Source organism: Lucilia cuprina, chromosome 4 (genome assembly GCF_022045245.1).
Source record: "Lucilia cuprina isolate Lc7/37 chromosome 4, ASM2204524v1, whole genome shotgun sequence".
Taxonomy (NCBI): domain Eukaryota; kingdom Metazoa; phylum Arthropoda; class Insecta; order Diptera; family Calliphoridae; genus Lucilia; species Lucilia cuprina.
Genome location: NC_060952.1, coordinates 81,359,694 through 81,374,143, shown reverse-complemented (window position 1 = coordinate 81,374,143; position 14,450 = coordinate 81,359,694). Strand labels below are relative to the sequence as shown.

At 29.3% G+C, this 14,450-nt stretch overlaps 2 protein-coding genes across 2 annotated transcripts in view; one reads left to right on the top strand and one right to left on the bottom strand.

Moving 5' to 3' along the window:
• LOC111684027 overlaps positions 1–9,151 on the top strand; it is a 28,765-nt gene extending 19,614 nt beyond the window's left edge. Inside the window, exons 2-4 of the mRNA XM_046950060.1 lie at positions 6,548–6,811; positions 6,883–7,036; positions 8,793–9,151. Coding sequence (XP_046806016.1) covers positions 6,569–6,811; positions 6,883–7,036; positions 8,793–8,893 — 498 coding nt within the window. The 5' untranslated portion in view covers positions 6,548–6,568 and the 3' untranslated portion in view covers positions 8,894–9,151. The remainder of the gene's footprint in view (positions 1–6,547; positions 6,812–6,882; positions 7,037–8,792) is intronic.
• Positions 9,152–9,587: 436 nt separating this feature from the next.
• On the bottom strand, positions 9,588–12,656 carry LOC111684025 (mesencephalic astrocyte-derived neurotrophic factor homolog). Its single transcript, XM_046950431.1, has 5 exons — positions 12,648–12,656; positions 12,410–12,499; positions 12,174–12,298; positions 11,952–12,093; positions 9,588–9,841 (listed from the first exon to the last, which is right to left on the bottom strand). Exons 1-5 carry the CDS (start codon positions 12,649–12,651, stop codon positions 9,675–9,677), a joined length of 528 nt encoding a protein of 175 aa, XP_046806387.1. The 5' UTR covers positions 12,652–12,656; the 3' UTR covers positions 9,588–9,674.
• Between the last annotated feature and the right edge of the window lie 1,794 nt (positions 12,657–14,450).

Sequence of the window (14,450 nt, the reverse complement as noted above, 5' to 3'; positions counted from 1 at the left end):
GTCTAGTCTATAGTCTAGTCTATAGTCTAGTCTATAGTCTAGTCTATAGTCAAGTCTATAGTCTAGTCTATAGTCTAGTCTATAGTCTAGTCTATATTCTAGTCTATATTCTAATTTATAGTCTAGTCTATAGTCCAGTCTATAGTCTAATCTATAGTCTAGTCTATAGTCTAATCTATATATAGTCTAGTATAGTCTAGTCTTAGTCTAGTCTTAGTCTAGTCTTAGTCTAGTCTTAGTCTAGTCTTAGTCTAGTCTTAGTCTAGTCTTAGTCTAGTCTTAGTCTAGTCTTAGTCTAGTCTTAGTCTAGTCTCAGTCTAGTCTATAGTGTAGTCTTATTCTAGTTTATACTTTAGTCTATAGTTTATATTCTTGTCTTCATTCTAGTCTATAGTCCAGTCTATAGTTAAGTCTATATTCTAGTCCACAGTGTAGTCTAATATACAGTCTAGTCCATACTATTGGCTATAGTCTAGTCTATAGTGTAGTATATAGTCTTGCTAAGTATTTTCAACAGTCTAAGTCTATACTCTAAACTATAGCCTACTCTGTGACACAGTCGATTGTATAGTCTATAGTCTAGCAAATAGCCTAGTCAATAGTCAAGGCTATCGCCAAGTTTATAGTGTAGTCCGAACTATATCCTATGCTGTAGTCTTAACTTTATTTTCATTCATAGTCTGGATTATAGTGGTATGAAATATAGTCTAGTATTTAAATTAAATTTAATAATCTGTTGCATGGACTGTATTTAGTCAACTGTATTTACATGTTTAGTATAGACTACATTTTTGTTAATATGTAGTACTGTTTAGATTCACTTAAAATTTTAAAGATTTTGAATACCACAATAATCCAATATGTATTATTAATTTATATCTAATATAGAAGAAACCACGAAGTAAGAACGCACAAAAATTACAATTAATATTAAATAAACACAAGCGAACCATAAATAATCCAGACTACACAACAATCTCTACGAGATCGTAACGCCAGAAACTGTATTTTCCCTATTTTTATCAATATTTATAGTAGAACAAAAGTAGCACACGTTTGCAAAACTAAAAAATAAACAAAAACAACAGCATTGAAATGAAATTAATATATGTAGTAGGAGTAAATCTTTAAACAAATTTGAATGTATGTTTATGTATATGTGCATATAGTAGTGACTATTACTAGAAAAGGGGAAGTACTACAGAAGTCATGTTATAAATATTTTAACCATGTAAACTTTCATAGTCTAAAAAAGAACTTAAGTAAACACTGCGTATCAAAGCTTTACATTAAGATTGACTATAAATAAGATTATGACAATCACTATGTTTTCTCTATATTCAAATATTTATTTGAACAGTAAATTGTTAAAATTTATAGTGCATAAACTTATTGTAGGCTCATAACAAGTCGCCTTTTACCTTTAAAAAAGATCTTTCAAAAACAAATTAAAAAACGTGCAAAATCTAAGAAGTGTTAAAAATTTTATATTATACCAAGTATTTCCTTCTTCATTTTAAGATTTTAAGGTGTTGAAGTGTAAAAATTGATGAAATAATAAATCTTAAATCTCAATAGATGTTGAAAGCAAAGTGATCATGATCACGACGATCATTGTGATGATGAGGGTGTTGTTTTTAAGAAGATCATTAAAATGTTCAAGATTTCATATTGATGTAAAACTTCACAAGAAGAAAACTTATTTTGACTTAATTTTAAATATTTACATAGTAAAATGTTTATTTTGATATAATATGCAAATGAGATATGTTCTGAAACCGACTAAATATTTATATTTATTATAAAAACAATCCAGTTTTTTAACCATAAACTGGTTATTGTTTTTGTTTTACTAAGACATAAAATTTATTATGTTACTAGATATGAAACACGTTCTATGGCAACAATTAACTGCACTTCCGTTTATTTAAAATTTATAACTCACATTATTATTTCATTTTCAGCTCTAAGCTATAGTTGTAGATTGATTATTATGAGACAGTAGGGGTATAGTCAAGTCTATTCTATAGTCTATAATATAGTCTATGCTATTGTCTATTCTATAGTCCAGTCTATATTCTAGTCTATAGCCTAGTCTATAGTCTAGTCTATAATCTAGTCTATAGTTCATTCTATAGTCTAGTCTAAAATCTAATCTAGTTTATAGTCTAGTCAATAGTCTAGTCTATTGTCTAGTCAATAAACTAGACTATATTATAGTAGTCTGTAGTTAAGTCTATATTCTAGTCTATTATCTCGTCTATAGTCTAGTCTATAGTCTTATCTGTAGTCTATTCTATAGTATATTCTATGGTCTATTCTATAGTATATTCTATAGTATATTCTATAGTCTAGTCTATAGTCTAGTCTATAGTCTAGTCTATAGTCTAGTCTATAGTCTAGTCTATAGTCTAGTCTATAGTCTAGTCTATAGTCTAGGTCTATAGTCTAGTCTATAGTCTAGTCTATAGTCTAGTCTATAGTCTAGTCTATAGTCTAGTCTATAGTCTAGTCTATAGTCTAGTCTATAGTCTAGTCTATAGTCTAGTCTATAGTCTAGTCTATAGTCTAGTCTATAGTCTAGTCTATAGTCTAGTCTATAGTCTAGTCTATAGTCTAGTCTATAGTCTAGTCTATAGTCTAGTCTATAGTCTAGTCTATAGTCTAGTCTATAGTCTAGTCTATAGTCTAGTCTATAGTCTAGTCTATAGTCTAGTCTATAGTGTAGTCTATAGTCTAGTCTATAGTCTAGTCTATAGTCTAGTCTATAGTCTAGTCTATAGTCTAGTCTATAGTCTAGTCTATAGTCTAGTCTATAGTCTAGTCTATAGTCTAGTCTATAGTCTAGTCTATAGTCTAGTCTATAGTCTAGTCTATAGTCTAGTCTATAGTCTAGTCTATAGTCTAGTCTATAGTCTAGTCTATAGTCTAGTCTATAGTCTAGTCTATTGTCTAGACTATAGTCTAGTCTATAGTCTAGTCTATAGTCTAGTCTATAGTCTAGTCTATAGTCTAGTCTATAGTTTAGTCTATAGTCTAGTCTATAGTCTAGTCTATAGTCTAGTCTATAGTCTAGTCTATAGTCTAGTCTATAGTCTAGTCTATAGTCTAGTCTATAGTCTAGTCTATAGTCTAGTCTATAGTCTAGTCCATAGTCTAGTCTATAGTCTAGTCTATAGTCTAGTCTATAGTCTAGTCCATAGTCTAGTCTATAGTCTAGTCTATAGTCTAGTCTATAGTCTAGTCTATAGTCTAGTCTATAGTCTAGTCTATAGTCTAGTCTATAGTCTAGTCTATAGTCTGTCTATAGTCTAGTCTATAGTCTAGTCTATAGTCTAGTCTATAGTCTAGTCTATATTCTAGGCTATATTCTAGTCTACAGTCTATTCTAATCTATAATGTAGTCTATAATCTAGTATATAGTTTAGTCTATAGTCTAGTCCATAATCTAATCTAGTTTATAGTCTGGTCTATTGTCTAGTAGTCTGTACTTTAGTCTATACTCTAGTCTATATTCTATTCTAAGTTTAGTCTATAGTCTAGTCTATAGTCTAGTCTATAGTCTAGTCTATAGTCTAGTCTATAGTCTAGTCTTTGGTGTAGCTTTAGTCTGGCAAATTTGATTTTTTTCCAGAATGGACCTAATCACTATAAATTATTTTTAGATACTTACTTAGTTTTCATTGTTTAAAGTTAGATAATGCTCAGTTTGTCTATTGTCAGGTGTATTAAGTTTAAAGCAAAAAAAATTATTGACTTGTATACGTCATTATTTATAAAGAATTAGATATTTTGTTTATAAACAAAATGTGGGTTGCTCATTAAACTATTAATAAGACTCGTACGAAATGCCCGTTCATAAATGTTTGATAATCAAACTAGTGTTATTGATCACTTTATCAAAGTTGAAATATTTCCAAACACCAACGTTAAAATGTTTATGAATGAAATTTTATTACAAGTTAATTTTATTAAAAAAATGTTACTATTAATCTTTTGTTTCAAGAGAATTTGAAGTGTAATAATTATGACTGGAATAATTTTTAAAAGATGAATCAATTTGAAATTAATTTTTTTTCTTTGCTAAAGTATGCATAATGGTTTTGTGAAATTATTATATCATCAAATTTCTTATTCTTAAATTAATATCACGTTTTTTTTTCGTTTATTTATTTTAAACTGTTGAAATCATAATGTTTCATATAAAATTTATAAAATAACAATAACATCATCAGCATTCACTTGTTAATTTAAATAAAAATTATATTTATAGAAATTTAACGTTAAATAAATATTTAAAAAAATATGTTTGTACGTATGTATGTATTTTTCTGAAACTTATATTTTACTACTACATAATTTTGTTTATTATTTTATTTTTCTTTTAATTTTCCGGCAAATATAAATAAAACATTAATGTATTGACGTCAGCAAAAATTTAAGTAAAAAACATGTTGCGTTAATTTACAAAATTTTCAAAAAAAAATTAATTTAAAAAAATTTGAAATTGACCAAATATCATAAAAAACACTAATGAGTAAAGAGTAACCGCATTCCACATACATACATGTATCCGCATTCCTTACGCTGTGTCTCTCTGGGCCCTGATATTGCACCGTAGTCATAAACATAGTAACTAAACCTTACAATCTTGAATAAAGGCCCCTATTCTGCATTTCAATTCGAATCGAAATTTTCTCCGTTTGTCAACTTTGGTATTCTTCATTTCGATTCGACTCTCCGCCACATAAACAACAGCTTACAAAAACGTAGGTACGATCGTAACGCAGAATACACACGTTCGTAAAGCATTGAAACGAAATCGAATCGCTTCTTCTTTTTCTTACGATTCAGTTTTTTGTTGGAATACCTTTTTTCGATCATTGCGTAACTGAATGCGTAAACGTAATCGAAATGCAGAATAGGGGTAAATACCTAAGAATACCTATAAATTAGACTATTGCCTGGTCTAAGCTTTAGTTTATGGATAGGTCTTTTGACTAGTCTATAAACTAATTTGTTGACTAATCGATAATCTATTATATAAACAAGTATAAGATCTAATCTATTGCATAGTTTAAGAATCAGTATATCGATTAGTCTATGAATAAACCTTTGTATTAGCCTATGAACAAGTCTTTTAACATGATTATTAACGAGTCTACTAATTAGTCTGTTGTTGTTACAGCTAAAACTATACAATAATCCAGTTGGGGGCTTCTACATCAATGTCCAGGCCTAAAAATTGGGTTACTTTAACTGGATCCGTTAATAAATCCATTGCACAGAGTGAAGTAGGTTTGGCTAAGCAATTGAATATGTGGTGGGTGTCATGAGGGCCCTGATCACATGCAGGACATTCGTTGGAGACTGCACGGTCTATACGTCACCAGTAGGCATTAAGTCTATTGCTCCATCCCGATCTTAGTTGTGCCAGAACTACTCTTGTTTTCCGCGACAGGTTTTCTTTCGTGTCTACTATGGGCGGTATGTGACCTTCAAGTACGACATTCATGCGGTATCCTGTGACCACGGAATTTATTAAATTTATATATTCCCCGACATCCGGTTCTACGTTGTGGGCGACTTTCAAGTACGACATTCATGCGGTATCCTGCGACCACGAAATTTATGAAATTTATACATTCCCCGACATCCGGTTCTACGTACCGGAATGACCCGAATTATTCGGCCAAGGGCTGTCAACTGCAGCAACAACAATGGATTAGTCTCGAAACAAGTCCACTGACTGTTCTTTAGACCAATATATTAACTAGTCTTAAGTAAAGTCTATTGGCAAATCTATGGACTAGTATATTGACTAATCTATGAACTAGTCTATTAACTAGAATATATGGATTAAACTATTGACTGGTCTATGATAGATTCCATTGATTAGTCTATGCTCTAGTCTACGATTCTATCTATTCACTAGTCTATTGACTAGACTATGAACTAGTCCATGACCTAGTCTACTGATAAGTTTTTTAGATCACGTTATTTTCTATGGACTAGATTTTTCTATGAATTATGGACTAGTCTAATCTATTAACTAATCTATGGATTAATCATAGACTAGTTAATTAACAAGTCTATGGACGAGTCTCTTGAAAAGTTCACTGTCTACTCTATTGACTTTTGACTGGTCAATAGAATAATCAAACGACAAGTCTATCAACAAGTCTATAGACTAGTTTATTGATCAGTCTATGGACTATTCTGTTAATTAGTCTACTGACTAGCCCAAAGGGCTAATGCTGTCTAGTTCAAGGGCTTATAGTGTATAGTGATATCTTGTTGTTGGACTACTCTATCCTCTAATCTATAGAATTGTCCATTAATTAGTCTATGAAGCATAAAGTATGAAAAAGTATTTTAACTAATCTATTGGCAAGTAAGTCCATAATATCAATGTCTAAATGAATTGAAATTATAGCAATTTGTTATTCAATAATGTTGATTAAGATTATAATTTTATATAAACGTTAACCTAAATCTCGATTATAAAATTAATAACTAATTTTTAATTTTTTTCTTCTAATTACAGTTTTAAACTAAAAAACACAAAATGGCTGGACCACTATTGAAATCTTGTTGCTTTTGCCAATCCACCCGTAATGGCTCTATCATCTCTGGTATCTTGGCCATTATATTATCCATCATTACCATTATATTGATTTTCACCACTAGAGTACAATTCAAAACAATCGTATTCGATTGGATTCCAACAGAAATTGTTAAAATTATTTTGGTTATCAATCTTTGTATGACCATATTAATATCTCTGCTAATGATAGCGGGTGTTATAAAGGTAAACTATATGTCTAGATAATGTTTCTAAATCTAATTTTGATATATTTTTTATGTTTTTTTTCGGTTTAGCGCAATCATTATCTAATGATGCCCTGGGTGGTATTGGGTATTATGATTGCCATCGGTTTATTAGTTTCTGTCATTTACACAGCTGTTGTCTTCTTTATTGATGGTTTCGTATTGACTGGTGTCTTGTGGCTGGTATTCGGTTTGATTGCATGTGGTAAGTAGTGTCGTAAGAAAACTAATCATTTTATTCTTTTCAATCATTTTCATTTTTCGAAAACTTTTTATAGGTTAAGTGGTTTTAGAAAAATTATTTGTGTATGTAGAGCGAAAAGTTGTGTTTATTTGTTGTAGGAGCATGGGTTCTTGTATTTCAATTATATGAATAGTACTTAGTAAATGTAACTTAAATTTAATATAATGAGGTTTTCTTTTGGACATGCTTATTGTAGAAATGTAGTGCAAATGTATAAAATTACTTTTGTATACAAGTAATAATGAGAAATATTTTTATGGCAGAAAAACTATTAAGTGTTTTTTAAAGGAAATTTTTAAAAACATATAGAGATAGTATAGTACGCATAACTGTCATAAATGTGGTTTATTTATGGTTAGAGAAATTGCATTTCATTTTACAGAAATTGTACAAAAAGTAAAATTTTATATCGCTAACATGTGTTTATATAATTATTTGAATTATACACAATTGTTGCATTTTTTTGCAAATTACACAGGCCAACAAATTTTAAACCCAAACAATAACTATTCCAGATCTAAATACAGTAATTGACGGTGTAGATAGATAGATAGATAGATAGATAGATAGATAGATAGATAGATAGATAGATAGATAGATAGATAGATAGATAGATAGATAGATAGATAGATAGATAGATAGATAGATAGATAGATAGATAGATAGATAGATAGATAGATAGATAGATAGATAGATAGATAGATAGATAGATAGATAGATAGATATATAGATAGATAGATAGATAGATAGATAGATAGATAGATAGATAGATAGATAGATAGATAGATAGATAGATAGATAGATAGATAGATAGATAGATAGATAGTTAGTTAGTTAGTTAGTTAGTTAGTTAGTTAGTTAGTTAGTTAGTTAGTTAGTTAGTTAGTTAGTTAGTTAGTTAGTTAGTTAGTTAGTTAGTTAGATAGTTAGTTAGTTAGTTAGTTAGTTAGATAGCTAGTTAGTTAGTCAGTTAGTTAGTTAGTTAGTTAGTTAGTTAGTTAGTTAGTTAGTTAGTTAGTTAGTTAGTTAGTTAGTTAGTGAGTGAGTTAGTTAGTAAGTTAGTTAGTTAATTAGGTAGTAAGTTAGTTAGTTAGTTAGTTAGTTAGTTAGTTAGTTTGTTACTTAGTTAGTTAGGTAGTTAGTTAGTTATTTAGCTAGTTAGTAAGTTAGTTATTTAGTAAGTTAGTAAGTTAGTTTGTTAGTTAGTTAGTTAGTTAGTTAGTTAGTTAGTTAGTTAGTTAGTTTGTTAGTTAGTTAGTTAGTTAGTAAGTAAGTAAGTTAGTTAGTTAGTTAGTTAGTTAGTTTGTTAGTTTGTTAGTTAGTTTGTTAGTTAGTTAGTTAGTTTGTTAGTTAGTTTGTTAGTTAGTTTGTTAGTTAGTTTGTTAGTTAGTTTGTTAGTTAGTTTGTTAGTTAGTTTGTTAGTTACTTAGTTAGTTAGTTAATTAGATAGTTAGTTAGTTAGTTAGTTAGTTAGTTAGTTAGTTAGTTAGTTAGTTAGTTAGTTAGTTAGATAGTTAGTTAGATAATTAGTTTATAAGTTAGTTAATTAATTAGTTTGTTAGTAACTTACTTTGTTCCATTTTCATTCTAAATTGTCACATATAAATTCAACAGCCTAAAAGTATACGTTTTAAAACCACCAATTATTTACCCAATAACAGTGCACTCCATCGAAATAATAACACTAATTCCCACTATTGTTTATTTTCTTCCACAGCCATTTTAACCTACTGCTGGTGTGTTGTATACAGTGAATATACAATTCTTGCTGAAGAAAACGAAAGAGGGCGCTACAACAAGCAACCCTATAGACGTTAAGTTTTATAAGAACACATAAAAACTAAACTTAATTTTTAATATTAACAATTTTAATATTTATTATTTTCTTTTATTTTATAATGAATTTATTATTAAGCCAAAACTAAAAACAACTGATTAATTTTAATTAAAAAGTTTTAAACAATATTTAATAAAAAATAAATACAAATTTATGTTAAAATTTTAACTAATAAACTAGAGCAGTGTGTTATTTACTGCTTTTAGCTAAAATATAAGAAATCCGAAAGGAAATTTGTTGAAAATTTAACAAAAAGAAAATCAAAATCCAATAAAAATTTGTATGTTTATATGGTAAATGTATGTTTTATATTTTGTATTGAGCTCTACGGTTTTCATATGTATGAATAAATGTATATTTGTTTTAGCAAAATTTATTTTATACAATTTTGATAAATACTTTAATGTTGTTTTGTAATTTCTTTAGCACTACTTATATTTGTATGTATTTTGTTTTGCTATCAAAAATTCGAATAAAAATAAAACTCAGAAAAATTTTTTTAAATAATTTTTTTGTGATGTGTTAATGGTTTTTTATTTTATTAAAAAAAAATTGTGTTACTTTTTTTTAAATGATTATAACCAATTATTAAATATGTAACTTAAATGCAACTTAAGATTTTTTTATATAAATAACTGCATCTTTTCTTGAGATACAACAAAAGAAAAAGTTGTGTACGTTTTTGTTTTTTGTTGGTTTTTATTTAACTAATTCAAGTCTTTTTTGTTTTTTTTAATTGTGTATTATGTTTGTGATTTAATCTTATAATTCAGTTTTAACATATTTGGGTTTCAGTTCTTCTATTCTTTTAATGAAATCGGTCTTTTCCAAACAACCGTCACATTCTTCATCCCAATCGTTGAGAATTTTCTTTAAATCACGTACTTTGAGCTTTTTCAAATCGACAGCGTTCAAGTCAATTTGTTTTTCTGGAAAAAAAGAGATATGTTAAAGAAATTAGTAAAATTTATACTTTTTATATAATTTTAGATTAATTGTAAATCTTATTAGCCATAGCAGTTTGTAAAGTAGTCAATGTATTCCCCTTTTAGTCTTATTTTCCAAAAAGGAGCTATTTATTTTGAAAAGATTTGTTAACTATCGAATTCCTTTATTTTCCCTTATGAGAACTTGTATACAAAAAAGTTGGCAGCAAGTTAGCAGCATTTAATTACCATTGTAGTGGTATAAGCCATCTAATGTCTTACGTATGTAAGGTTAAAATATTTTAGAATTATTAGCTTTATAAAATAAATATATTCTTTAGAATATACACATTATTTTCTTTCTTAGATGTGAATGAATAATTGTACTTTTTAGTGTCAAAATATTCATCAGACAAGTCCCATTTTATGATTAAGTTTATAAATAGTTTTAACCTCTTTAAAATGTCATACGTCATACTTTCGCATTATACTTTGATCTTCTGTAGGAAAAGCCAAGTCAAAAATAGACAATTCAGCGACAGCATTAGTTAGTTATTTTTTACATATATACTTCAAATCCAAAGGAATACACCTCTATCGGGCCTGTTGTGCGCTCATTTACCAGTGCGTTAAGGTGGGAATCGAACCCACCACCTTCGAACTACCAGACTAGAACACTAACTAATAACCTACCGGAGGCCACAGCGACAGCATTGGCCATTCCCACGACATATGGATCTACGCTTCGGAACGACCCGATTTTCAAGCGGCCAAGGATTGTCAACTTAGCAACAGCTGCATCAACCGGAAGTTTTTTCCCCATCGAAGAACATCCAGTTACAGTCAACCTGTTACAACAACAAAAGATAGTTGGTTCACTATGAAATCAGTATTGAAAGTCTAAAACCCAACACATCATCATCTTTGGGGCCTTAATGGCATCTATCGGTGAACCTTAATCTCGTATAAAGCACACAGCCAAATATGTAATTATATTCCGATCGGAGCAGCTGTTATCTTAGCACTAGATGCAATCTGATCATCAGATTATGACAGAGGTGCAACTTTTATCTAGATAACTGGTTGAAATTTTAACTCAATATATAGACATTATTTATATCGACATTCAGAAGATCATAACAACAGACTGTCTACACATGTGAAAAGTGTTGTATCAAATTATGTCAACAACACAAGTCAAGTTAATATAGTATTGAATGTCTAAGACCCGGCACATCATCATCTCTGGAGCCTAAATGGCATCCTTCTTTAAATCTTAATCTTGTATAGAAATGCAAACAACCATGTACGTCATTCTATTTCTATCAAAGCAGCTGTTGACATTTTATATTGAGACTAGTTGCAATGTCATCAGATATAAAAGACCTTAATCTAGATAACTGGGTAAAATTAAAACAATATATAGACATTCATAAGATTATAACATCTGACTGTCTATATATGTCACAAGTGTCATCTCTGGAGCCTTAATGACATCCGTCTTTAAAAGTTTAATGTCGAATAATACACACAACCATGTATGAGATTCTATTTCGATCGAAGCTGCTATAGACCTCTTGTATCAAATAACGTCCTAATAGTATATTAATATCTATAAAAGCAACATCCCAAAAGCAGCAAGGAATATCATCCCTAAAGATTACAACAAAAAATTTACAATCCACAACAAATTGAATCGTATGTGTTGTTGTTATAACAGGTTGGCTATAACTAGATGTTCATCCCTGGGGGAAAAAACTTTCGGTTGATACAGCTGTTGCTGAGTTAACAATCTTTGGCCGATTGAGAATCGGTTCGTTCCGGACGGAGAACCATTATGGGAAGGCCGTAACGTATATGTAACCGTTACTGCTTAAATAAATGCATATTATAGAATTGATTTATACTGCAGCTGAAAATTAAGGATCCACCCCTTTTGAGCTAATATATTTAACTACATACACCAATATATAAAACTAAACTACAAAGTCGTGGACTAGAAATTCATATCTTTTTACAGGATTAGTCCATTGGATAATTAAAAGTAAACCTCTATCTCAAAAAAACTTTTTCATAACTAAATATTTCTATGATTTTCTCAAATACAACTTACCATAACGTAAATCACAAATTTGAGCATCTTTCTTCTTCAATTTCTCACAAACTTTATCGGCAGGCATGGACCAACTTAAGGGTTTAGACATTTCATTCAAAATACCTGTAGCAGATTCTTCCAAACCGCCCAAGTAGTAACACTAATAAAAAACAAAAATTAACATAAAAATTATGACGTGTTCAAAAAAATTAACTAAAAATACAATAACAAAATACTTACGAATCTTTGTTCTTTATTCTTTTGTGTTTTACAGAACTTTTTAAATTCGGCCTCAATCAATTTGTAATCTTTTTTGGTGGCATCAGTTAAAGTGTCGGCAAAACGTTTAACAGTTTTGATACAAACTAAGAAAAGAAATAATAAAAAAAAGTTTAACAAAAGAATTTGATATTATACATTAAGGCTGGAAAATAAAAAATGGGACACACAACAGGTTTATTACAATGTAAAATTACCTTCACAGTCTTCTTCTTTTAAGGCCCAGGATGTTTGAGCTAAAACAGCCACACCGACTAACATTAAATAAACTAATTGGGATTTCATGTCTAAAATTAAACAAATCAATTAGTATATTAGATTATTTTTAACATCAATAACTAAATTTTATTTTAATTTATTATTCATCTTCATAAATTTATGACCATGTTAAGAATTTTTAGGCTACGTAAGCTAAAATAAAAAATCTTTTCTTACACATCACTATTTTATATTACATTGCACCTACATATTAATATTTATTTTTTCATTTAGTGCAACACTTACTTGTTTTTTTTTTTTTTTTTTTTTTTTTGTTCAATAAATATCTATATTTCTAGTAATTTCCAATATAAATTTACTAATATTTGTTTTAACAAATTTCTAATAAATGCTTCTTCAACCGGTGAAAAAATTGAATTAAATAAAATCAGATAAAAAATGATACGAAAAACTTCAATTCTCTTTCAAAAGAGAGCAATTGTGTGAAAATGACCGCACCAGACTACCAAGTCAATTGAACTGAAAATTACGCCTTTGCTTTAAAATAAATTCTTTCATTAGTTTTATATTAAAAACCTATTTTTCAAACAATTTTAAACAATACTTTGTTTAAATTTACTTTAATGTGTTTAAAGCTACTTTCTTAATAAAATTATGTTTGTTTTTAATTCACCAATTTCTAAATAACTACTAGATATTAGCGCTTAATTTTTTGTCCGTCTTTGTAGTTTTGGGAAGTTTAAATTTTCTCTTCAACCACGAATTGCTTTACGATTGGTCGATTTTGGCTACGTCAATTGTTGTTAAAGGTTACCAGATCGTATCATCTATTTGTTGACATTTGGGAAGTGTTTGGTAGGAAATGTTGGCCTTGAAGAATAAACCGGATGTGTGGTAAAACAGTTATTTTAAAATTCCGAAAAACGTAAAAAAGTCAATAATGGCAGCAATCAAACGTGTGATTTGACTATAGTTTTTACTATTTTCTTAACAGTAGTCTGTACCATATAAATAATTACATTATTGTCCTATTCAAGAGATGTTTTTACGGTCATGATAACATATTAGAACAAAAATTTTAGTTCAGTTTAATTTTTTGAGTTCAGGTCTAGTTCAATTCTAGTTCAGTTCTAGTTTAGTTCTAGTTCAGTTCTAGTTCAGTTCTAGTTCAGTTCTAGTTCAGTTCTAGTTCAGTTCTAGTTCAGTTCTAGTTCAGTTCTAGTTCAGTTCTAGTTCAGTTCTAGTTCAGTTCTAGTTCAGTTCTAGTTCAGTTCTAGTTCTAGTTCAGTTCTAGTTCAGTTCTAGTTCAGTTCTAGTTAAGTTCTAGTTCAGTTCTAGTTCAGTTCTAGTTCAGTTCTAGTTCAGTTCTAGTTCAGTTGTAGTTCAGTTCTAGTTCAGTTCTAGTTCAGTTCTAGTTCAGTTCTAGTTCAGTTCTAGTTCAGTTCTAGTTCAGTTCTAGTTCAGTTCTAGTTCAGTTCTAGTTCAGTTCTAGTTCAGTTCTAGTTCAGTTCTAGTTCAGTTCTAGTTCAGTTCTAGTTCATTTAGTTCTAGTTCAGTTCTAGTTCAGTTCTAGTTCAGTTCTAGTTCAGTTCTAGTTCAGTTCTAGTTCAGTTCTAGTTCAGTTCTAGTTCAGTTCTAGTTCAGTTCTAGTTCAGTTCTAGTTCAGTTCTAGTTCAGTTCTAGTTCAGTTCTAGTTCAGTTCTAGTTCATTCTAGTTCAGTTCTAGTTCAGTTCTAGTTCAGTTCTAGTTCAGTTCTAGTTCAGTTCTAGTTCAGTTCTAGTTCAGTTCTAGTTCAGTTCTAGTTCAGTTCTAGTTCAGTTCTAGTTCAGTTCTAGTTCAGTTCTAGTTCAGTTCTAGTTCAGTTCTAGTTCAGTTCTAGTTCAGTTCTAGTTCAGTTCTAGTTCAGTTCTAGTTCAGTTCTAGTTCAGTTCTAGTTCAGTTCTAGTTCAGTTCTAGTTCAGTTCTAGTTCAGTTCTAGTTCAGTTCTAGTTCAGTTCTAGTTCAGTTCTAGTTCAGTT

What these genes read in the sequence shown, in the direction of transcription:
- LOC111684025 (XM_046950431.1), bottom strand. An exon ending in AAAAGAAGAAGACTGTGAAG is followed by an intron (nt 12,299 to 12,409) that starts GTAATTTTACAT and finishes TTCTTTTCTTAG; the next exon opens with TTTGTATCAAAACTGTTAAA. An exon ending in AATTTGTGATTTACGTTATG is followed by an intron (nt 9,842 to 11,951) that starts GTAAGTTGTATT and finishes CTTTTTTTCCAG; the next exon opens with AAAAACAAATTGACTTGAAC.